This window comes from Cetorhinus maximus, chromosome 28 (assembly GCF_964194155.1).
Source record: "Cetorhinus maximus chromosome 28, sCetMax3.hap1.1, whole genome shotgun sequence".
NCBI lineage: Eukaryota > Metazoa > Chordata > Chondrichthyes > Lamniformes > Cetorhinidae > Cetorhinus > Cetorhinus maximus.
The window spans coordinates 7,758,095-7,783,016 of NC_135906.1; the positions used below are offsets into that span (position 1 = coordinate 7,758,095).

A 24,922-nucleotide genomic window follows, 5' to 3' on the forward strand; every position below is an offset into this window, starting at 1 on the left:
TCCTAAGGGGTGTGACAGCCTCCTGGAATAAAGTGCCCAGGTAATTTTCCCCCTCCCTGATGTGCCACAGTGTCTGCAGATCAGCCTCCAGCTCAATAACTTGGAGCCGAAGTTCCTGCAGCCCGCAAACACTCACTGCAGGTGTGTTTGCCCTGGATCACACTGGTATCGAGAAGCTTCCACATGCTGTAGTTGCAGCACATCACCTGCCTTACCATCTCCAATCTGTGTTAATTAATTAATGTTAATTAATTTATAATTAATAAACCCTGCACCTCCCAATAGGTTTTGGCACTGCCAGTAAACTTTACAATACTAATAATAGCAGTTACTGGTTAACCTGCCCCTTCTGCTGCATCAAAGTGGAAATCAAATACTGGAGCCTGAAAAAGAGTAGCAGAGAAAAGCATATCCTTCCTGCTCTTCACCGAACTCCCCAACTCAGCACACTTTACTTCTTACAGCAACTCCTACCTGAAGCACCTCTTTTCCCCTATGCACCAAATTCCCATATATACTCGCTCGGTCTCCGTCTCATTCAGGCTGAAGTCTCCCTTCACTGACCTCTTACGTGACATGGGCAGCAGAGCTTTAGACGGCTTTGAGTTTATGGAGGGTAGAATGTGAGAGAGCGGCCAGGAGTGTATTGGAATAAAAGAGGCATGGGTGAGGGTTTCAGCAGCCGATCAGCTGAAACGGGGCGAAGATGGGTGGTGCTATATGGAGGCGGAATTAGGCCGTCTTAGTGACGGCGTGAATATGAGGTCAGAGGTTCATCTCGGGATCAATTGTGACACCCAGGTTGTGAACAGGCTGGTTTAACCTCAGGATGTTGCCACGGGCAGGGCCCAGGAGGAGGGGTGCAGACGGTGCCAAATACCTTGGGCTGGGAGTGGGGTGTTGACCCCAGGCTGGTGTTGAAAACAGCGTCCAGACCAAGCCACGGAGCTGAAAGACTAAAATCGGAACCAGAAGCCCGACAGTTTGATTTTTTTTTAAGTCAGTTTCTCAGGTCAGTTTCCCTGACGGTAGCTGCGAATAGGAATTGCTGCTGCTTCTGATCTTCGGGCAGCTTCGTGATTCCAATCCTTTTGAAAAGCCTGCAAGGAAAGGCAGTGGCGTAGTGGTGTTGTTTCACCATCGCACGATTTCTTTACTCTTGCAAAGTCTGGGAATGAGAACCCTATTTGTCACTAAGGGATTGATGAAAGGCAAGTTTTACAAACCTCTACGCCATCCTAGCTTCACTCCAGATAGGCTATAAATTCAGTGCACAACAGAATTTGCATGACAGTTTCTGGAAGAAGGGGTAACAATCCAGTTCTTGAGTTAAGACCGTCCCAAATTTTTGTGCCATGTATCATTCTTCTCCTCAAAATTTGGGTCAATTCAATCTACGTTTTTCTTGAGCTGCCGGTAGATGTCTGATTGACAAATCCTGGGGATAGTGTCATTAGCGTAAAAGGGGCAGGTTCCAGTTATGATATATTGTGGGTTGGTGCCAGAAAAGTCAGAATAGTAATGTTGTATTAGCTACAGAGTTGAATTATTTCCTAAATGTAGTGATTTCTTTGTACCCACTTTCTTAACATCAGTTGATCACTCTGTGATTAATTTTCCTTAGAGAATCAGCATTGGGTCTCCAAATTCACCATTGTCCTCAGCCTAACCATCTTTAGCTACTTAATCAATGTCCTCCCTTCCATCATAAGGTCAGAAGTGGGGATGTTTGCTGATGATTGTACAATGTTCAGCATCATTCGTGACTCCTCAGATACTGAAGCAGTCCAAGTCCAAATGCAACAAGGCCTGGACAATATCCAGGCTTGGGCTGGCAAGTGATAAGTAACATTCACCCCACACAAATGTCAGGCAATGGTCATCTCCAACAAGAGAGAGTCTAACCAGCACACATAGACATTCAATGGCATTACCATCACTGAATCCCCCATGATCAACATCCTGGCAGTTTCCATTGATCAGAAATTGAACTGGATTGGCCATATAAATAATATGGCTACAAGAGCAGGTCAGAGGCTAGGGGTCCTACAGCAAGTAACTCACCTCCTGACTCCCCAAAGCCTGTCCACCATCTACAAGTCAGGAATGTGATGGAATACTTTCTACTTGCCAGCTCCAACAACACTCAAGAAGTTTGACACATCCAGGACGAAGCAACCCGCCTGATTGGCATCCCATCCACAAACATTCATTCTCTTCTCCACCGACGCACAGTAGCAGCAGTGTGTACCATCTACAAGATGCACTGCAGGAAGTCACCATGGCTCCTTGCACCTTCCAAACCCACGACCGCTACCATCTAGAAAGACAATGGCAGAAGACACATGCAAACACCACCACCTGGAAGTTCCCCTTCACTATCCTGACTTGGAAATATATCGCCGTTCCTTCACTGTCACTGGGTCAAAATCCTGGAACTCCCTCCCTAACAGCACTGTGGATGTACCTGCACCACATGGACTGCAACAGCTTAAGAAGGCTGCTCACCACCACCTTCTCAAGGGTAACTAGGGATGGGCAATGATGCTGGCCTAGCCAGTGATGTCCACATCCCATAAATGAATAAAAGAAAGGATGTTGGATAAGCAGTCTGATAATTTAGCAACAGCGGAGGAGTTGAGAGAGGTGATGGTGAGGCAGAGCTGGGTGTCATTAGTGTGCATGTGAAAACTAACACTGCCTTTGGATGATGTTACTGGGCTTAGCATGTGGATGAGAAATAGGAGGGGGTCCCATTCCCAGATTCTGATCCCCATTCCCAAACCATATCTCCCATTCCCAGATCCAATCTCACATTCCCAAACACTGATCCCAAATCCCAGACCCTGTTTACTATTCCCTGATATTGTTCCCCAGAGCCAGTCTCCCGCTCCAAGATCCTAATCCCATTCACAAACCCTGTTTCCCATTCCCAAACCTTGTTGCCCATTCCCAAACCTCAATCCCATCCCCAGACCCAGCCTTCCATTCCATGAACCAATCCAATTCCCAGATCCTGCTTCCTCCCCATTTCACATAATCACAGGATCACAGAATCACACAGTGCAGAAGAGGCCCTTCGGCCCATCAAGGCTGAACCAACATGTGAGAAACACCTGACCTACCTACCTAATCCCATTTACCAGCACTTGGCCCATAGCCTTGAATGTTATGATGTGCCAAGTGCTCATCCAGGTACTTTTTAAAGGATGTGAGGCAACCCGCCTCCACCACCCTCCCAGGCAGCGCATTCCAGACTGTCACCACCCTCTGGGTAAAAAAGTTTCTCCTCACATCCCCCCCTAAACCTTCTGCCCCTCACCTTGAGCTTATGTCCCCTCATGACTGACCCTTCAACTAAGGGGAACAGCTGCTCCCTATCCACCCTGTCCATGCCCCTCATAATCTTGCACACCTCGATCAGGTCGCCCCTCAGTTTTCTCTGCTCCAACGAAAACAACCCAAGTCTATCCAACCTCTCTTCATAACTTAAATGTTTCATCCCAGGCAACATCCTGATGAATCTCCTCTGCACCCCCTCCAGTGCAATCACATCCTTCCTATAATGTGGCGACCAGAACTGCACACAGTACTCCAGCTGTGGCCTCACCAACGTTCTATACAACTCCACCATGACCTCCCTACTTTTGTAATCTATGCCTCGATTAATAAAGGCAAGTGTCCCATATACCTTTTTCACCACCCCACTAACATGCCCCTCCGCCTTCAGAGATCTGTGGATACACATGCCAAGGTCCCTTTGTTCCTCAGAACTTCCTAGTGTCATGCTGTTCATTGAATACTTCCTTGTCAAATTACTCCTTCCAAAGTGTATCACCTCACACTCTTCAGGGTTAAATTCCATCTGCCACTTATCTGCCCATTTGACCATCCCGTCTATATCTCCCTATAGCCCAAGGCACTCAACCTCACTGTTAACCACCCGACCAAACTTTGTGTCATCCGCAAACTTACTAATCCTACCCTCCACATAGTCATCTATGTCGTTTATATAAATGACGAATAATAGGGGACCCAGCACAGATCCCTGTGGTACGCCACTGGACACTGGCTTCCAGTCACTAAAGCATCCTTCTGTCATCACCCTCTCTCTCCTACAACTAAGCCAATTTTGAATCTACCTTATCAAATTACCCTGTATCCCATGTGCATTTGCCTTCTTTATAAGTCTCCCATGTGGGACCTTGTCAAAGCTTTGCTGAAATCCATATAAACTACATCAACTGCACTACCTTCATCAACATACCTGGTCACCTCCTCAAAAAATTCAATCAAATTTGTTAGGCATGACCTCCCTCTGACAAAGCCATGCTGACTATCCCTGATCAAATCTTGCCTCTTCAAGTGGAGATAGATTCTCTCCTTCAGAATTTTCTCCAATAGTTTCCCTACCGCTGATGTGAGACTCACTGGCATGTAGTTCTCTAGCTTATCTCTACAGCCCTTCTTAAATAGCGGAACCACATTAGCTGTTCTCCAGTCCTCTGGCACCTCCCCCGTGGCCAGAGAGGAATTAAAAATTTGGGTCAGAGCCCCTGCGATCTCCTCCCTTGCCTCCCTCAGCAGTCTGGTACACAAATCATCCAGACCTGGAGATTTGTCCACTTTTAAGCCTGCCAACACCTCCAATACCCTGTCACTCCCTATATCAATTTGCTTAAGAACGTCACAGTCTCTCTCCCCGAGTTCCATACTTCTCTTGGGTGAAGACGGATGTGAAGCATTCATTCAACACTCTAACGATGTCCTCTGGCTCCACCCACAGATTGCCCCTTTGGTCCTTAATGGACCCTACTCTTTCCCTGGTTATCCTCTCCCCATTGATATACTTATAGAATATCTTGGGATTTTCCCTACTTTTACCAGCCAGAGCTTTCTCATATCCTCTTTTTGCTCTTCTAATTCCCGACCCTGACACCATTCCCAGAGCCTGTCCTGTATTCTCAAACCCGGACCCTGTTCCCCGATTCTGTCTCCCATCCCCAAACAAAGATCCACGGTCTTTCATTCCCAATCTTGATCCCAATTCCCAGACTCTGAGCATCATTTCCAGATCCTGCCTCTCTCCCCAGGTCCGAACCCCATTCCTAGATCTGTCACACATTTGCACACTTTTTCTCCCATTCCCAGTTCCTAACCCAATTCCCAGGCTCTATCTCCAATTCCCAGATCCAGTCCCTCATTCCCAGAAACTGATCCCCTTTCCCAGGTCTTGTTCCTCATTCCCAGACCCTATCCCCCATTTCCTGACCCTGTCTCCCATTCCCAGACCCTGTCCCACATTCCCAGACCGTTCCCCTCATTTCCTGATCCTGTCTCCCATTCCCAGACCCTGTTTCCCATTCTCAGACCCTGTCCCACATTCCCAGACCCTGTCTCCCATTCTCAGACCCTGTCCCACATTCTCAGACCCTGTCCCACATTCCCAGACCCTGTCCCACATTCCCAGACCCTGTCTCCCATTCCCAGACCTTGTCCCACATTCCTAGACCCTTTTCCTCATTCCCAGAGCCTGCTCCCCATTTCCAGTTCCTAACCCAATTCCCAGGCTCCATCTCCAATTCCCAGATCCAGTCCCTCATTCCCAGAAACTGATCCCCTTTCCCAGGTCTTGTTCCTCATTCCCAGACCCTATCCCCCATTTCCTGACCCTGTCTCCCATTCCCAGACCCTGTCCCACATTCCCAGACTGTTCCCCTCATTTCCTGATCCTGTCTCCCATTCCCAGACCCTGTTTCCCATTCTCAGACCCTGTCCCACATTCCCAGACCCTGTCTCCCATTCTCAGACCCTGTCCCACATTCCCAGACCCTGTCCCACATTCCCAGACCCTGTCTCCCATTCTCAGACCCTGTCCCACATTCCCAGACCCTGTCCCACATTCCCAGACCCTTTTCCTCATTCCCAGTCCCTGTCTCCCATTCCCAGACCTTCTCTCCCATTCCCAGACCCTTTTCCTCATTCCCAGACCCTGTCCCACATTCCCAGACCCTGTCTCCCATTCCCAGACCCTGTCCCACATTCCCAGACCCTGTCTCCCATTCCCAGACCCTGTCCCACATTCCCAGACCATGTCTCCCATCCCCAGACCCTGTCTCCTATCCCCAGACCCTGTCCCACATTCCCAGACCCTGTCTCCCATCCCCAGACCCTGTCTCCTATCCCCAGACCCTGTCCCACATTCCCAGACCCTGTCTCCCATTCCCAGACCCTGTCCCACATTCTCAGACCCTGTCTCCCATTCCCAGACCCTGTCCCACATTACCAGACCCTGTCTCCCATCCCCAGACCCTGTCTCCCATCCCCAGACCCTGTCCCACATTCCCAGACCCTGTCTCCCATCCCCAGACCCTGTCTCCCATTCCCAGACCCTGTCCCACATTCCCAGACCCTGTCTCCTATCCCCAGACCCTGTCCCACATTCCCAGACTCTGTCCCTCATCCCCAGACCCTATCCCCCATTTCCTGACCCTGTCTCCCATTCCCAGACCCTGTTTCCCATTCTCAGACCCTGTCCCACATTCCCAGACCCTGTCTCCCATTCTCAGACCCTGTCCCACATTCTCAGACCCTGTCCCACATTCCCAGACCCTGTCCCACATTCCCAGACCCTGTCTCCCATTCCCAGACCTTGTCCCACATTCCTAGACCCTTTTCCTCATTCCCAGAGCCTGTTCCCCATTTCCAGTTCCTAACCCAATTCCCAGGCTCTATCTCCAATTCCCAGATCCAGTCCCTCATTCCCAGAAACTGATCCCCTTTCCCAGGTCTTGTTCCTCATTCCCAGACCCTATCCCCCATTTCCTGACCCTGTCTCCCATTCCCAGACCCTGTCCCACATTCCCAGACCCTGTCTCCCATTCTCAGACCCTGTCCCACATTCCCAGACCCTGTCTCCCATTCCCAGACCCTGTCCCACATTCCCAGACCCTGTCTCCCATCCCCAGACCCTGTCTCCTATCCCCAGACCCTGTCCCACATTCCCAGACCCTGTCTCCCATCCCCAGACCCTGTCTCCCATCCCCAGACCCTGTCCCACATTCCCAGACCCTGTCTCCCATTCCCAGACCCTGTCCCACATTCCGAGACCCTGTCTCCCATTCCCAGACCCTGTCTCCCATTCCCAGACCCTGTCCCCCATTCCCAGACCCTGTCCCCCATTCCCAGACCCTGTCCCCCATTCCCAGACCCTGTCTCCCATTCCCAGACCCTGTCCCCCATTCCCAGACCCTGTCTCCCATTCCCAGACTCTGTCTCCCATTCCCAGACCCTGTCTCCTATCCCCAGACCCTGTCTCCCATTCCCCGATCCCCAGTCCAGGGAAAACTCCACTTCCCAGCGGCCGAGCCTCGGAGCCAGGGACCGTCCCCAAATCACAGCGGCGGGGGAGAAGCGAAGGTTTCCCTGGCCGCCCCCGGATTCCCAACACGCCTTTCCCCCAATGCGGGGGAACCGGGTGGGGGGCGATCCGGGAAGGGGCTGGATGCCGGCTCCCAGCTCCCGGGCTGCGGCGCTGGGGGGGAGGCGCTGGCGGACGCTGCTGCCTCCCGGCAGTTTGGAGACGGTCCCTGGGGAGGGCAGGAATGTGCTGGCGCTGAGCGGGCGGATCGCGGCGGAGCTGCGGGGTAAACCCGGTCGCCGGGCACCCCCCCCCCCCTCCCCCTCTCCCCGGGCACTGGGCACCGGGCACCCCCTCTCTCCCCGCCCCCCCCCTCACTAATCTCCCAGCCACACACCAGCCGACATGGCAGAACCGCTACTCCGCAAAACTTTCGCCAAACTCCGAGCCAGGAGAAGGAAAAGTCTGAAGGGCGGACGGACTGAAGGTACCGGGAGGGAGAGAGGGAGGGAGGGTAAAGATGGGGGGGAGAAGGAGGGTGAGGAGGGGAAGGAGGGTGAGGGAGGGTGAGGGGGAGAAGGAGGGTGAGGGGGGTGAGGGGGAGAAGGAGGGTGAGGGGGGTGAGGGGGAGAAGGAGGGTGAGGGGATGAGGGGGAGAAGGAGGGTGAGGGGGAGAAGGAGGGTGAGGGGGGTGAGGGGGAGAAGGAGGGTGAGGGGGGTAAGGAGGGTGAGGGGGGGAAGGAGGGTGAGGGGGGAGAAGGAGGGTGAGGGGGTGAGGGGGAGAAGGAGGGTGAGGGGGTTGAGGGGGGTAAGGAGGGTGAGGGGGGTAAGGAGGGTGAGGGGGGGAAGGAGGGTGAGGGGGGTAAGGGGAGAGAAGGAGGGTGAGGGGGGTAAGATGGAGAAGGAGGGTGGTAAGGGGGAGAAGGAGGGTGAGGGGGGTAAGGGGGAGAAGGAGGGTGAGGGGGGTAAGGGGGAGAAGGAGGGTGAGTGGGGTAAGGGGGGAGAAGGTGAGGGGAGGGTGAGGGAGAGAAGGAGGGTGAGGGGGTGAGGGAGAGAATGAAGGTGAGGGGGTGAGGGAGAGAAGGAGGGTGAGGGAGAGAAGGAGGGTGAGGGGGGTAAGGGGGAGAAGGAGGGTGAGTGGGGTAAGGGGGGAGAAGGTGAGGGGAGGGTGAGGGAGAGAAGGAGGGTGAGGGGGTGAGGGAGAGAATGAAGGTGAGGGGGTGAGGGAGAGAAGGAGGGTGAGGGGGTGAGGGAGAGAAGGAGGATGAGGGGGTAAGGGGGGAGAAGGATGCGAGGGGGAGTGAGGGTGGGAGGGGAGGATGAAGGAGGGAGAGGGGGGGTGAGGGTGAGGGGGAGCACGATGGGGGAGGTTGCAGGGAGGGAGCGAGCGATTAGAGTGGATTGTGAGAGGTTAGTGGGGGCGGTGAAGAGGGAGTGTGGTTGAGGGGAAGGGAGGGTGAGGGCGGATGGCAATTGTGAGCAGGAGGGAGGGGGCGTGAAAGGGAGCGTGGGTAAGGGGGAGAGAGGGAAAGGGGTAGGTAGGGAGGGAGAGGGGCCAGGGAGGCAGTAGAGGGGGAGACAAGGGGGGAGGCTTTGTGACGGGGGAGTGAGGGGGGAGGGAGGGTGAGGGGCAGGAGTGGTGTGATGGGGTGGGAGGAGGAAGGTGGGAGGAATGGAAGAAGGTAGCGCTAAAGAGGGGAGGGCCAGAGGGAGGGAGTGAAGGTGGGGGGAGAGAGGGAGGGAAGGATGGTGGATGGAGGGGAGGGATTGAGGAAGGAAGAGAGGGGGAGATGCAGAGAGTGGGAGGGAGGAGAGGGAGAGTGAGGGGATTGAGGAACGAGAGGAGAAAGGGCGAGAGAGATTGGAGGGGAGGGTAGAGAGTGGGAGAGAGGGGAGGAGGGATGGGAAGAGATGGGGTGGATGTGGAGAGGGATTGAGGAGATGGGGAAGAGTGGGAGAGAGGGCGAGGGAAAAAGTGACAGAGAGCCAGCAGAGAGGGAAGGAGGGAGTGAAGAGGGGCTTGAGAATAAGAGACGGGCTGATTCACCCATGTAAACAAGAGCAGGTTGGAAGGTTGTGCCTGCTTGGAATAAGTGTGTGTCCGAGGGACCAGTTGTGTTAGTTCTCAGAGTGTGGGAAAGACTATTTGATACCTTAAGAAAATGATTGTGAGATGGGTGTGGTGAATCTTTTGGCGCTACTGCAATGAGTGTTGGGTCAGGAATTTGTGGATATTAATCCAGTAGAGGTGAAGGACTAGCAAGGTATTAATAATTCAGTGTTGTTTGTAGCTTGTAGGAGATTTAGATGTGATGGTGTGCTCATGACATTGCTGCTCTTGTACCACTGCTTGCTGTATTGCTTGTCGGTACAACATGGTAGAGAAATCAAGTTAAAGAAGAAAAAGTGAGCTTACGACAGATCATAAATATATTTGAGAACTGAGCTGAATACAGAAGGGATGTGAAAAAGCAAACACGAGAAGCAAAGAGGGATTATGAGAAAAGGCTGGCAGCTAACATAAGGATATCCCAAAGTATTCTGTAAGTACATCAAGAGTAAAAGGGTGGTAAAAGGAGGAGTGGGGCTGATTAGGGACCAATCAGGGGATTTACACAGAAAGGCAAGGGGCATGGCTGAGGTGTTAAATGGATACTTAGCACCTGTCTTTACCTACGAGGTAGAGGCTGCCCAGGCCATAGGGACAGAGGAGGAAACTCAATCACTAGAAGGGTTTAAACTTGTTAAGGAGGATGTATTGGATAAGCTGTTGGTATTTAAAGTTGCCAAGGGATTGGATGAGATGCATCCAAGAATATCGAAGGAAGTGAGAGTGGAAATTGCAGAGGCACTGGCCATAATCTTTCTTTTCCCTGAGGTGCCAGAGGACTGGAGAATTGCAAACATTACGCCCTTGTTCAGAAAAGGTTGTTCAGATCTGCCCTGCAATTACAGACCAGTCAGTTTAACTTCAGTGGTGGGGAAACTTCTGGAAACTATTATTCGGGATAGAATTAATAGTTACATGGAAAAATGTGGATTGGTTCGGAAGAGTCAGCATGGATTTGTTAAAGCAAAATCCTGTCCAATTAACTTGCTGGAGTTTTTTGAAGAGGTGACAGAGATGGCCGATGACGGCAAGGCTGTTGATGTGGTGTATATGGACTTCCAAAAGGTGTTCGATACAGTGCCACACAACAGACTTGTGAAGAAGGTTCTAGGTCATGGAATAAAAGGGACAGTAGCAACATGGATACAAAATTGGCTGAGGGATAGGAAACAGAAGGTAATGGTTAATGGGTATTTTTTGATCTGGAAGAAGGTTTGTAATGGAGTTTCCCAGGGGTCGGTATTGGGACTTTTCCTGACATATATATATATATATATATATATATAAATGATCTAGATCTTGGTATGCAGGGAACAATTTCAAAGTTTGCGGATGACAAAAAACTTGGGAGAATTGTAAACTGTGAGGAGGACAGTGTAAAACTTCAGAAGGACATTAATACATTGGTGGAGTGGGCAGATAGGTGGCAGATGAAGTTCAATGTGGAGAAGTGTGAGGTGATGCACTTCGATACAAAGAACATGGAGAGACCGTATAAAATAAAGGATAACATTCTAAAGGATGTGCAGGAGCAGAGAGACCTGGATGTATATGTACATAAGTCATTAAAGGTGGCAGGACAGGTAGAGAGAGCTGTTTCTAAGCATACATTAATAGCGGCACAGAGTAAGAGCAGGGAGGTTTTGATGAACTTATATAAGACACTAGTTAGACCTCAGCTGGAGTATTGTGTACAGCTCTGGGTGCCACACTTTAGGGAGGATGTGAATGCATTGGAGAGAGTGCAGGAGAGGCTTACGAGAATAGTTCCAGGGATGAGACACTTCAGTTATGAGGAAAGATTGGAGAAGTTGGGACTGTTTCCCTTAGAGAGGAGAAAGCTAAGAGGAGACTTGATAGAAATTTTCAAAGTCCTGAGGGCTCAGGACACAGTAGGTAAGGAGAAGCTGTTCCCGCTTGTAAACGGATTGAGAACCAGAGGGCACAGATTTAAAGTGTTTTGTAAAAGAAGCAACTGTGAGGTGAGAAAAAGCTTTTTCACACAGCGAGTAGTTAGGGTCTGGAATGCACTGCCTGGAAGTGTGGTGGAGGCAGGTTCAACTGAGGCATTCAACAGGGTATTGGATGATTATTTAAATAGAAACAATGTGCAGGGTCACGGGGAAAACGCAGGAGGTTGGCATTAAGTTAAAATGCTCAGAGCCGGTGAAGACATGATGGGCCGAATGGCCTCCTCCTACACCATAACAATTCTGTGATTCTGTGCTGGGGTGGGCAATACATTGATCCACCCTGTGGATTGTGTGCCCTGTGGTCACTGTGTGTCAGAGCACCCTGTGGATTGTGTACACTGCGGTTACAGTGCACCCTGTGGATTGTGTACACTGTGGTTACAGTGCACCCTATGGATTGTGTACACTGCGGTTACAGTGCACCCTGTGCATTGTGTACACTGTGGTCACTGCGCCAGAGCACCCTGTGGATTGTGTACACTGTGGTTACAGTGTGCCAGAGCACCCTGTGGATTGTGTGCACTGTGGTCACTGCGCCAGAGCACCCTGTGGATTGTGTACACTGTGGTTACAATGTGCCAGAGCACCCTGTGGATTGTGTGCACTGTGGTCACAGTGTGCCAGAGCACCCTGTGGATTGTGTGCACTGTGGTCACAGTGTGCCAGAGCACCCTGTGGATTGTGTGCACTGTGGTCACTGTGTGTCAGAGCACCCTGTGGATTGTGTACACTGCGGTTACAGTGCACCCTGTGGATTGTGTACACTGTGGTTACAGTGTGCCAGAGCACCCTGTGGATTGTGTGCACTGTGGTCACTGCGCCAGAGCACCCTGTGGATTGTGTACACTGTGGTTGCAGTGTGCCAGAGCACCCTGTGGATTGTGTGCACTGTGGTCACAGTGTGCCAGAGCACCCTGTGGATTGTGTGCACTGTGGTCACAGTGTGCCAGAGCACCCTGTGGATTGTGTGCACTGTGGTCACAGTGTGCCAGAGCACCCTGTGGATTGTGTGCACTGTGGTCACAGTGTGCCAGAGCACCCTGTGGATTGTGTGCACTGTGGTCACAGTGTGCCAGAGCACCCTGTGGATTGTGTGCACTGTGGTCACAGTGTGCCAGAGCACCCTGTGGATTGTGTGCAATGTGGTCACTGTGTGCCAGAGCACCCTGTGGATTGTGTGCACTGTGGTCACCGTGTGCCAGAGCACCCTGTGGATTGTGTGCACTGTGGTCACCGTGTGCCAGAGCACCCTGTGGATTGTGTGCACTGTGGTTACAGTGTGCCAGAGCACCCTGTGGATTGTGTATACTATGGACACAGTGTGCCAGAGCACCCTGTGGATTGTGTGCACTGTGGTTACAGTGTGCCAGAGCACCCTGTGGATTGTATATACTATGGTCACAGTGTGCCAGAGCACCCTGTGGATTGTGTGCACTGTGGTTACAGTGTGCCAGAGCACCCTGTGGATTGTGTGCACTGTGGTTACGGTGTGCCAGAGCACCCTGTGGATTGTGTACACTGTGGTCACAGTGTGCCAGAGCACCCTGTGGATTGTGTATACTATGGACACAGTGTGCCAGAGCACCCTGTGGATTGTGTACACTGTAGACACAGTGTTGCAGAGCACCCTGTGGATTGTGTACACTGTAGACACAGTGTGCCAGAGCACCCTGTGGATTGTGTACACTGTAGTCACAGTGTGTCAGAGCACCCTGTGGATTGTGTACACTGGTCACAGTGTGCCAGAGCACCCTGTAGATTGTGTACACTGTAGACACAGTATGCCAGAGCACCCTGTGGATTGTGTACACTATGGTCACAGTGCACCTGTAGATTGTGTACACTGTAGACACAGTATGCCAGAGCACCCTGTGGATTGTGTACACTGTAGACACAGTGTGCCAGAGCACTAAGTCTCAATAATAAAAACAGAAAATGCTGGAAAAACCCAGCAGGTCTGATAGCATCTGTGGAAAGAGAAACAGAGTTAACTTTTTGAATCCGTATGACTCTTCCTCAGAAATAAAGAGAAGTAGAAAATGATGGAAGTTATACTGTTAAGTGGGGATGGAGCAGGTGAAGGAAGATAGAGGCCAGCGATAGGTGACAGCTAAGGAGAGATTGACAAAGATGTCATAGACACAAGATAAAAGGAGTGTTAAGGACTGAAGAAGGTGCTGATAGTGGCATAAACATAAGAAAACAGGATGTGTGAATATCAGAACAAGGGTCAGTGGTCTGTGAAAGAACAACATGGAACAAGTGACATTTTGGGGTTGGGGTGGTGGGGGGGAAAGATCGAAAAAGGGTTAAAAAATTGATTTTTAAAAAGGGGGATAAAACAATGAATAAAGGAATAAAAATAAGTAAATAAAAAATAAAAAATAAATTTTAAAAATGGATTAAAAAAGGAGTGAAGATGGAGGAGAGAGTTCATGGTCTGAAGTTGTTGAACTCAATATTCAGTCCGGAAGGCTGTAAAGTGCCTAGTCGGAAGATGAGGTGCTGTTCCTCCAGTTTGCGTTGAGCTTCACTGGAACATTGCAGCAAACCAAGGACAGACATGTGGGCATGAGAGCAGGGTGGAGTGTTAAAATGGCAAGCGACAGGGAGGTCTGGGTAATGCTTGCAGACAGACCGAAGGTGTTCTGCAAAGCGGTCACCCAGTCTGCGTTTGGTCTCTCCAATGTAGAGGAGACCACATTGGGAGCAGTGAATGCAGTAGACCAAATTGAGGGAAGTGCAAGTGAAATGCTGCTTCACTTGAAAGGAGTGTTTGGGCCCTTGGATGGTGAGGAGAGGGGAAGTAAAGGGGCAGGTGTTGCACCTTCTGCGGTTGCATGGGAAGGTGCCGTGGGAGGGGGATGGGGTGTTGGGGGTGATGGAGGAGTGGACCAGGGTGTCCCGGAGGGAACGATCCCCACGGAATGCCGACAGGGGGGGTGAAGGGAAGATGTGTTTGGTGGTGGCATCGAAGGAACTGGGAGAATGGTCTCGATGCTGTCCAGGTCCCGTTGCACACTGGCAGAGACTGCTTCATGTGTAAGGCAGTGTTAATGGAGTGTTCAGCTCAATGGTGGGAAGGCCATTGATGAAGCAGCTGGAGATGGTTGGGCCTAGGACACTCACTCTGAGGAACTCCTGGCACTGAGATGATTGGCCTCCAACAACCATAGCCACCTTCCTTTGAATGAGACGCTGGAGGGTTGCCCTCTGCTGTCCATTGTGCGAGGGCTCCTGTGATGCCACACTTGGTCGAATGCTCCCTCAGGGTGGCGGGGACCTACCTATACCTCTCTGCTGGCATTCAGCTGGAGCCTGTATCTGGATTAAAGCTGTAAGAAGGCCTGGAACCAAGTGCAGCAGAAGCCGATCTCAGCATCGGATACAGGGGAGACGCCATACCAGAACGCTGTGTTACCGCAGGTTAATGGTGGTATTTGAAGTGATGGGGCTGGCTCTGAATAGGGAAACATTAACACATGGGGAGCCACTGCTTTAATGTAGGGAGATGTAATGTTGAGTGACAATCCTGGGGGCCTGTTACACCCTTGGAATTTGTTTTTTTTTTATTCACGGGATGTGGGCTGCGCTGGCTGGGCCAGCATTTATTTCCCATCCCTAATTGCCCTTGTGAAGGTGGTGGGTGAGCCGCCTACTTGAACCGCTGCACTCCATGTGGTGTAGGTACACCCACAGTGATGTTAGGGAGGGAGCGCTAGGATTTTGACCCGGCGACAGTGAAGGAACGGCCGATATATTTCCAAGTCAGGATGGTGTGCGGCTGGGAGGGGAACTTGCAGGTGGTGGTGTTCCCCAGTTGTCTGCCGCTCTCGTCCTTCTAGATGGTAGGAAGGCGCAGGTTTGGAAGGTGCTGTCGGAAGAGCCTTAGCGAGTTGCAACAGCGCATCCTGTAAGATGGCACATGCGCTTGCTGTGCTCGGTGGTAGAGCAGATGTTGAATTCTGCCAATGTTGCTGATGCATCTTTATGACAAAAATGGTCAGGAGTGGGGAGACGGTGGTTAGCCGGGCTAATGTTGCTTTATTCATGTCTCAATCTGTATCTAGAAAACAAACATGCGAATGCTTCAAACCCCTAAGGATCTGATTGGGAAACATTCCTTTCCCTCAAACCCCTGGAATTCTTTCTTCCCGTCCTTTAGTGCTGTATACGGTAAGGAGGTGGGAATTATAGAGGGCAGCTTACGGAGGGAGCTCGATCTGCCTGTTTTTTTGGAATTCCTCCAGTCAGACAGTTTTTAAATTGGCTTATATTTCTGTTCTCCCTTATTTCTTCCAGCAGGCAGGCGCTGGTGGGAGAGGACGGTGGGGGGGGGGCAGTGAACAGCTCCCAAGAAATGTTTTGAATGGAATGAATCTTTTCAGCGGTGAATAGCTGCTGCTCCAGAAGGAGCCGTGTTTACATTTTGAAAGTGGGAATGTTGATAGTCCATTTTGGTTGGAATGAAACGAGCTTTTGACTGTGAGGAGCTCAGGAATGTGTTAAGGTTACAGTTTGAGTAACGGGTCTGTGAAGGCTTTTAAAGCAGTGGGAAGGACAGGGCCAGCTTGCAGGAGCGATTGGCCGTCATGTGATTTTTATTTATAAATTTCAACTGGAGAGCTATTTTCCTTTTGAGTGGTAGGTTAGCGTCCTTAACAACATCCCCTTTAAGGCCCCATCCTGTTTGCTGCTTGCAAAATATTCAGGATTTGTCTCGAACCTGGAATGACTTGTGGCACCGGGCGTGAGGGAGGGAACAGATTGGGGTTCAGACCGTTCCGATAGTTAAACTGGGGTTGCCAACTCCCCCAGGGTAGCACAGGAGCCTACGTAGACTAAAGTTTAATCACCAGGACGTTAAAAGGGGGCATTAATATTTTCCTTTTCATTTTCTTTGACTCCATTCATTTATTGGTTAAAAACATATTTGGAAGTGAGGACAAGGCTGGTTAATTGGCTAATACTCGACTGTCAATCATAAGAATGGCCATTTTGGGTGACCTATGGTGGCAGTCGAGTGCCAGCACTGTTGAAACCTCCCCATTGGCCAAATGCTGCAATGTTCGCAAAGGTTGTGACTGGGCCGTGACAGTTTACATAGCAAAGTTGAAATGGCTGAAGCTTGCCCATCCGGCCGCCATGGCGACGGCTCTGGGAGGGCTGTGTGCAGGATTCTAAACGAGGCAGGCAGAGATGCCTGGCTGGACTGCACAGAGAGGTGTACGCCTCCAGAATCGCCTCTACCCAAACATGGGCCGTTTCCAGAGAGTGCGTCTTGAGTTGTGTGCAGTGTCTGTGTTCCAAACGAGCAGTCGGGTGATGTTTAGCATTGCAGACAAGAACCATTTGTGCTCAGCTGCCGCCCACTCCCTACCTCACACCAAGTCCAGCTCACCCGTCAGTCCCGCACTCGCTGACCTACATTGGCTCCTGGTGCAGCAAACCCCTCGATTTTAAAACTCTCATCCCCTCCTATCTGTGTAACCCCCTCCAGCCTTCCAACCTTAAACCTCTCCGCCCACTGTCCCCTCCTTTAAGATGCTCCTTAAATCCTACCTCTTTGACCTAATCTCTCCTTACGTGGTTTGGTGTCCGACTTTGTTTGACAGCACTGCCGTGAAGCACCTTGGCATGTTTTATTCCGTTGAAAGGCGCTATATCAATGCGAGTTGTTGCACACAGTATTCCTCGAAAATGCAGCCTAACGGTGACACTGATTAATTTCTGCCCGTTCCTGAAGATGATGTTTTGTGTGGCTGGGCATGAGCTGAAGGCTCATTTATCAATTGAGGCGATGGTGGACGTGTGACTAGGCCCCAGCAAACAGAGCACCCTCTGTGGGGATGATACCGGGAGTCAACAAATGAGTGTGCTGCTCATGCGATGAAGTGATGCCTGCGGAGTAATGAGGTGTGTCAGCCTTGCCAGAGCTGCTGATTGTTTACCTGACTGCGCACAGCCCACTTAATTTATCCTGGCTGGGTGTTGTGATATGCAGGATGAACCCTGAAGGCAGCGCAGGGAAATGCCACGGCGGGGGGCAAAAGCGTTGGGTTGCCCGGGCACCGGAATCGGGAATAGCGTCATAATGTCAACACAAGGGCACACAATGTTGCCTCTAAGCTGTGTGGCCGCACAGCAAGCTGACGATATCAGCGCAGGGTGCACACAAGTTACAATTTACACACAATTTACCACGTGTGCCTGGCGCGCAAAGCCATTTCAAGGATGTGCACTGAACCAAATTGTACGTACGCTCTTTAACGATGTTTCATGGTTACATAGAGTAATTATAGCACAGGAACTGTCCAACTGGTATATCCTGGTGTTTATGCTTCACTTGAGCCTCCTCTCACTCTGTTTCATCGAACCCTGTCAGCAGTTTAATTGGACCCCAAGCCAGATGGTGAAGTCTGAAGCTAGACCCTTAATCCTTTTCTTGAAATTAGGTTTATTCACAGAATGCAGCATACATATGTCTGCCTTCTACCTACCCCCAGTGTCCCAGCAGCCTCCCTTTACACTCTTCCGGGTAACCAAAACCAAATAAACAAATTAATTAATTAACAGCCCCTTAAAGGGACACTGGAGCTAATACAAAGTTACAGAGGAAACTTATCAAATTAAAAACATGTTCCCGGGGCTGATGATGCACTCCAGCAGTCTCTCTTTATAAGTTCTCTAAGTACTTAATTTTAAAAAATATTCCTTCACCTGATGTGGGCGTTTATTGCCCATCCCTAATTGCCCTTGAGGAGGTGGTGGTGAGCTGCCTTCTTGAACCGCTGCAGTCCATGTGGTGTAGGTACACCCACAGCGCTGTTAGGAAGGGAGTTCCAGGATTTTGTCCCAGCGACAGTGAAGGAACAGCGATATATTTCTAAGTCAGGATGGTGAGTGGCTTGGAAGGGAACTTCCAGGTGGTGGTGTTCCCATGCGTCTGCTGCCCTTGTCCTTCTAGGTGGTAGTGGTCATGGGTTTGGAAGGTGCTGTCCAAGGAATTAAACAATGCCCTTCACCTGTGTACCTTAACAGTATACTATTAAGACAGCATATCCTTCTATTCCTTTCTCCCTCATTTTTATTTAGCTTCCCCTTAAATGCATCCATACTCTTTGCCCCAACCATTCCCTGTGGTGGTGAGTTTCACGTTCTCACCACTCTCTGTAGGTAAAGAAGGCTTATGCTGAATTTATTTGTGGCCATCTTATATTTATGGCCTCTGGTCCTGGAGTGCTTTTACCCCTTAACCCCATAGGTGTAAACATTTTCTCTCCATCTGCACTGCCAAACCCTTCCATAATTTTGACGACCTCTGCTATGTCATTTCTTAGCCTTTTAGTTTCTCCAAAAAAGAGTCCCCAGCCTTTTCAGCCTCTCCTGAGAAGTGTATCCTCTCAATTCTGGTCTCATCCTTCTGAATTGTCCCTTCTCCAGTGCCTCTATGTGATTTTTATTAGTATGGAGACCAGAACTGTTCACCGTACTGAGGGCGGTCTAACCTCTGTTCGATTTTTTATCAAGTTTTTTTTTAGGATGACCTGAGGTTGTGAAAGGCGCCATACAAATGCAAGTTTTTCTTCTAAGTTTAACACAGCTTCTCCAGAAACAATTATTTGGGATAGAATTAATAGTCACATGGAAAAATGCATGGATTTCTTAAGGGAAAATCGTGTTTAACTAACTTGCTGGAATTTTTTGAAGAGGTAACAGGGAGGGTTGATGAGGGTAATGCTGTTGATGTGGTGTACATGGACTTCCAAAAAGCATTCAATACACGTGCCACACAACAGACTTATGAGAAAAATTATAACTCATGGAATAAAAGGGACAGTAGCAACGCGGATACAAAATTGGCTGAGTGATAGGAAACAGCGAGTAATGGTCAATAGATATTTTTGGGGCTGGAGGAAGGTTTGTAGCGGAGTTCCCCAGGGTCGGTAATGGGACCCTTGCTTTTCCTGATATATATTAATGATCTAGATCTTGGTGTGCAGGGGACAATTTCAAAGTTTGCGGATGATACGAAACTTGGAAGCATTGCAAACTGTGAGGAGGACAATATAGAACTTCAAAAGGACATAGAGAAGTTGGTGGAGTGGGTGGGCAGATAGGTGGCAGATGAAATTCAATGCGGAGGAGTGTGAGGTGATCCATTTTGGTAGGAAGAACATGGAGAGACAATATAAAATAAGGGGTGTAACTCTAAAGGGGCTGCAGGAGCAGAAAGACCTGGGTGTATATGAGCATAGATCATTGAAGGTGGCAGGACAGGTGGAGAGAGCAGTTAATAAAGCGTACAGTATCCTAGGCTTTATTAATAAGGGTATAGAGTATAAGAGCAAGGAGGTTATGGTGAACTTGTATAGGACACTAGTTAGACCTCAGCTGGAGTATTGTGTACGGTTCTGGGTGCCACACTTTAGGAAGGATGTGAACACATTGGAGAGAGTGCAGAAGAGGTTTACAAAAATAGTTCCAGGGATGAGAAACTTCAGTTGTGAAGATAGATTGAAGAGGTTGGGACTGTTCCCCTTGGAGAGAAGGCGGCTGAGAGGAGATTTGATAGAAACATTCGAAATCCTGAGGGGGCTGGACAGAGTAGATAGGGAGAAGCTGCTCCTGCTGGTAAAAGGATCAAGAACGGGTGGACACAGATTTAAAGGGATTCGCAAAAGAAGCAAATGTGCCGTGAGAGAAATCTTCCTCCACTGAGCAAGTGGTTGGGGTCTGGAATGCACTGCCTGCAAGTGTGGTGGAGGCAGGTTCAATCGAGGCATTCGAGAGGGCAGTAGATGAGTATTTAACAACGTGCAGGGTTACGGGGAAAAGGCAGGAGAATGGCACTAAGTCATAATGCACATTCGGAGAGCAGATGCAATGGGCTGAATGGCCTCCTGCATGGGAACAATTCTGTGTGATTCTCTGCTTTTCAAAACTATCCCCTGAGAAATGAACGCCAATCTGGCTTAATCCATGAACAGTACAGGTTATAGCTTAATGTGTTTAAAATAACATCAAAATGGATAAAGAGCATCAGGTATTTCATTTCTAATCTATTTGTCACAACAGGTCAGGTTCAGTTGGAACATAAGTACAGAAGTAGGACATTCAGCCCATCGAGCCTGCTCCACCATTCAGCTCGATCATGGCTGATCATCTATCTCAATGCCACTTGCACTATCTCTATATCCCTTGATGTCATTGGAGACCAGAAATCTATCGATTCCTGTCTTGAACATGTTCCATGGCTGAGCCTCCACAGCCCTCGGGGATAAAAAAATTCCAAAGATTCACCACCCTCTGAGTGAAGAAATTCCTCCTCATCTCGGTCTTAAACAGCCTGCCTCTTATCCTGAGATTATGTCCCCTGATTCCAGACTCACCAGCCAGGGAAACATCCTATCTACATCCACCCTGTCACGCCCTGTAGGAATTTTGTAAGTTTCAATGAGGTGACCCCTCATTCTTCAAAATTCTAGAGAATACAGGCCCAGTTTTCTCAACCTCTCCTCACAAGACAATCCCGCCATCACAGGGAGTTGAGGCTGGTTAACCTCCGTTGCACTCCCTCTATGACAAGTATATCCTTCCTTAAATAAGGAGACCAAAGCTGTACACACCACTCCATGTGCAGTAGAGTTAGAAGGTGTGGGGTAATTGGACCGAGGCATGGCGCTGTAGCTTAGCTCCCATTTTAAAGCCATGCGTTCTGTACACACTTATCATTGAAATTTCCTATGTAAACGTGTCACACTGTAACGACACCCTCCACTGGTGGGAGGGTGCAGTTACAGTCTGAAAAAGTTACATAAGCACTTTCTACTATAACTGTGGACATAGGCACTGTATTAATAGAAAAAAGTTGACATTGTGCAAAATTGATTTTGCAATATATTGTCTATTTGCCGATTCTACTTTTACAACATGGCTGGGATTTTCCAGTCCCACTCGAGACGGGAATTGTTGTGCGTAGGACGGAAAATTTGACGGACCAGCGAAAGGTCCATTGACTTCGGGCGGGAATTTCCATTCCCGTGGGCAGGGGAGTGGGGTTGGTGGGATCCAAAAAATCCCGGCCTATGCCTTGATGTAAATCAGATCTGGCAGGGAGGCTGCAGAAGAATTTGGATAGGTTAGGAGAATGGGCAAAGAAGTGGCAGGTGGAATACAACGTGGGGAAGTGTGAGGTCATGCACTTTGGTAGGAAGAATAGAGGCATAGACTATTTTCTAAATGGGGAGAGAATTCAGAAATCTGGAGTGCAAAGGGACTTGGGAGTCCCAGTCCAGGATTCTCTTCAGGTTAACTTGTAGGTTGAGTCGGTAGTTAGGAAGGCAAATGCAATGTTGGCATTTATTTAGAGAGGACTAGAATATAAAAGCAGGGATGTGCTGCTGAGGCTTTATAAGGCTCTGGTCAGACCACATTTAGAATATTGTGAGCAATTTTGGGCCCCGTATCTCAGGAAGGATGTGCTGGCCCTGGAGAGGGTCCAGAGGAGGTTCACGAGAATGATCCCAGGAATGAAAGGCTTAACATATGAGGAACGTTTGAGGATTCTGGGTCTATACTTGATGGAGTTTAGAAGGATGAGTGGGGATCTGATTGAAACTTACAGAATACTGAAAGGCCTGGATAGAGTGGACGTGGGGAAGATGTTTCCATTAGTAGGAGAGACTAGGACCCGAGGGTACAGCCTCAGAGTAAAGGGAAGACCTTTTAGAACAGAGATGAGGAGAAACTTCTTTAGCCAGAGAGTGGTGAATCTATGGAATTCATTGCCACAGAAGGCTGTGGAGGCCAGGTCATTGAGTGTATTTAAGACCGAGATAGATAGGTTCTTGATTGGTAAGGGGATCAAAGGTTACGGGGAGAAGGTGGGAGAATGGGATTGAGAAACTTATCAGCCACGATTGAATGGCGGAGCAGACTCGATGGGCCGAATGGCCTAATTTCTGCTCCTATGTCTTACGGTCTTATGAATCCTTTAGGATTCTTCTTTCACAGAACGTTTTTAATTTTGATTCCTCTTGCCCAGGAGCCCTGCCGCCGCAATATTGGGCAGTTGTCCAAATTTCTCGCTGAATGAGAGATCGCATCTTGTCGATCAAGCGATTACCTGTCTGAAGCTTGTCATTCATCGATTCATCGGAGATACGATCAGGTGTTATTCAGTTCACACCTCTTATCCCAGTGTAATCAGCCAGCAGAGCCGTTCAGCCGCAATGCTATGAAGCAATTTCACACAAGGCAGGGACACTGGTTAAGCAGTATTGCTGTTGCTAAACTGCCTCCTTGTCAGTATATTGTCCCAGGCTCAGTGCTTGTAGCCCACTATCAACATCCTGGGGGTTACCATTGACCAGAATCTGAACTGGACTAGCCGTATAAATACTGTGGCTACAAGAGCAGGTCAGAGGCTGGGAATCCTGCAGCCAGTAACTTACCTCCCGACTCCCCAAAGCTTGTCCACCATCTACAAGAGTCAAGTCAGGAGTGTGATGGAATACTCCCCACTTGCCTGGGTGAGTGCAGCTCCCACAACACTCAAGAAGCTTGACACCATCCAGGACAAAGCAGCCCCGATTGATTGGCACCCTATCCACCACCTTCAACATTCACTCCCTCCACCACCGACGCACAGTAGCAGCAGTGTGTACCATCTACAAGATGCACTGCAGAAACTTACCACAGATCCTTCAACAGCAGCTTCCAAACCCACGACCACTACCATCTAGAAGGACAAGGGCAGCAGACAGATGGGAACACCACCACCTGGAAGTTCCCCCCAAAGACACTCACCATCCTGACTTGGAAATATATCGCTGTTCCTTCACTGTCACTGGGTCAAAATCCTGGAACTCCCTCCCTAACAGCACTGTGGTTGTACCTACACCACATGGACTGCAGCGGCTCAAGAAGGCAGCTCACCACCACCTTCTCAAGGGCAATTAGGGATGGGCAATAAATGCTGGCCCAGCCAGCGAAGCCCACATCTCATGAACGAATAAAAAAAAAATTGCTCTAACCACAACCAGTGCAACCACCTGATGGACCTTCACACCTCACTCAAGGCCGGAGCAGATCGCAGGCAAGGCGGTGCTGGGAGTTTGATGTTGAGTTTAGTCAGCTGGAAACCTTGTCAGAGGGGCCATTCGGCCCATTGCGCCTCTGCTGGCTCTTTGAAAGAGCAATCCAATTAGTCCCGCTTCTCTGCTCTTTCCCCCATAGCCCTGTAAATATTCCCCCTTTAATTGCTTATCCAATTCCCTATGGGTTTAAATGCGGGGCACACTAAGCAGCCAGTAAGGGGGTGATTAACGTGCGTGTGTGAGAGGTCTTCAGCAGGGATTGGGGTTTGTGATATGTCGGAGGTTTTTTTTTAGAAATACCAGTCCTTTAACTGAGAGATTTTACACATTCGTTTGAGCAGGAGGGTCGGGGACCACAGTTTAACATCACACCTGAAAAACGGGGATGGGGACAAAAATTGAAGAAGGAGAGAAAAACATCTGCATTTACGTAGAACCTTTCACATCCTTAGCATGTCCCAAAGTGTTTTAAGGCTGTTGAAGTTTTTTTTTGAATAGAAAGACTTGCGTTTATATAGCGCCTGTCGTGACCACCGGACATCCCAAAGTGTTTTTCAGCCAATGAGAGACTTTTATTTTTGAAGTGGAGCCCCTGATGCAGGAAATGCAGCAACCAGTTTGCGCTCTACAAGCTCCCCCACCCCCCCCCCCCCCCCAAACAGCAAGGTGATAAATGAGCAGATAATCTATTTTGGGTGTTTGTTGAAGGATAAATATTGCCATGGGGACCAGGGAGAACTCCCCTGATCACGTTCTCATCGGGGGAAGGGGCTTACACCCACCTGAGAGGGCTGACGGGACCTCGCTTTAACATCTACCCCCCCACCCCTGAATTCTGGCGCCTCTGACAGTGCGGCACTCCCTCAGCACTGCACTAGAGTGTCGGCCTGGATTATTAACTGTCCACTGCCTGCTCTGACTCTGAGGTGGGCGGGGTTCCATGTGAACCGCAACTGGTGTGAGGAGAGGGAAGGCGACTGGTCTGCACGCACCCGGAGAGCCAGTTGTGGGTTGGGATTTGCGGCCTAGTAGGTTACAGAGGCCGGACGCTCCCAAATGCAGCTCCCCTGCCCTCCCAAACCTCCCACCCCACCCCCAGGCCAAGCTTGGGAATAGATAACTCAGCCTAACTGGAACATAACACTCCGGAATAATTGTAAAGCGATGGGACTTATCAACGCACTTCAGGCCCGAGTAGCTGCTGCTGTGAAATGTTGGCAGAGAGCATGATCTTGATATTGGCCCAGGGAACGGTGGAGTGCTGACATCTTTAGTTTAGGGAATCTAAGTACGGTTAATAAATCCTCTCAGGAGGGGAGTGAGGGTCATAGAGGGCATCCTGTGCTGACAAAAGTCATACAACATAAACATACCAGGG

General features: G+C 49.8%; 1 protein-coding gene across 1 annotated transcript in view; it reads left to right on the plus strand.

Moving 5' to 3' along the window:
• Positions 1-7,751: 7,751 nt before the first annotated feature.
• The window catches only part of LOC144668792 (rho GTPase-activating protein SYDE1-like), an 80,826-nt gene continuing 63,655 nt past the window's right edge, over positions 7,752-24,922 (plus strand). Inside the window, exon 1 of the mRNA XM_078531142.1 lies at positions 7,752-7,847. Within this exon, the coding sequence (XP_078387268.1) occupies positions 7,766-7,847 (82 nt within the window). The 5' untranslated portion in view covers positions 7,752-7,765. The remainder of the gene's footprint in view (positions 7,848-24,922) is intronic.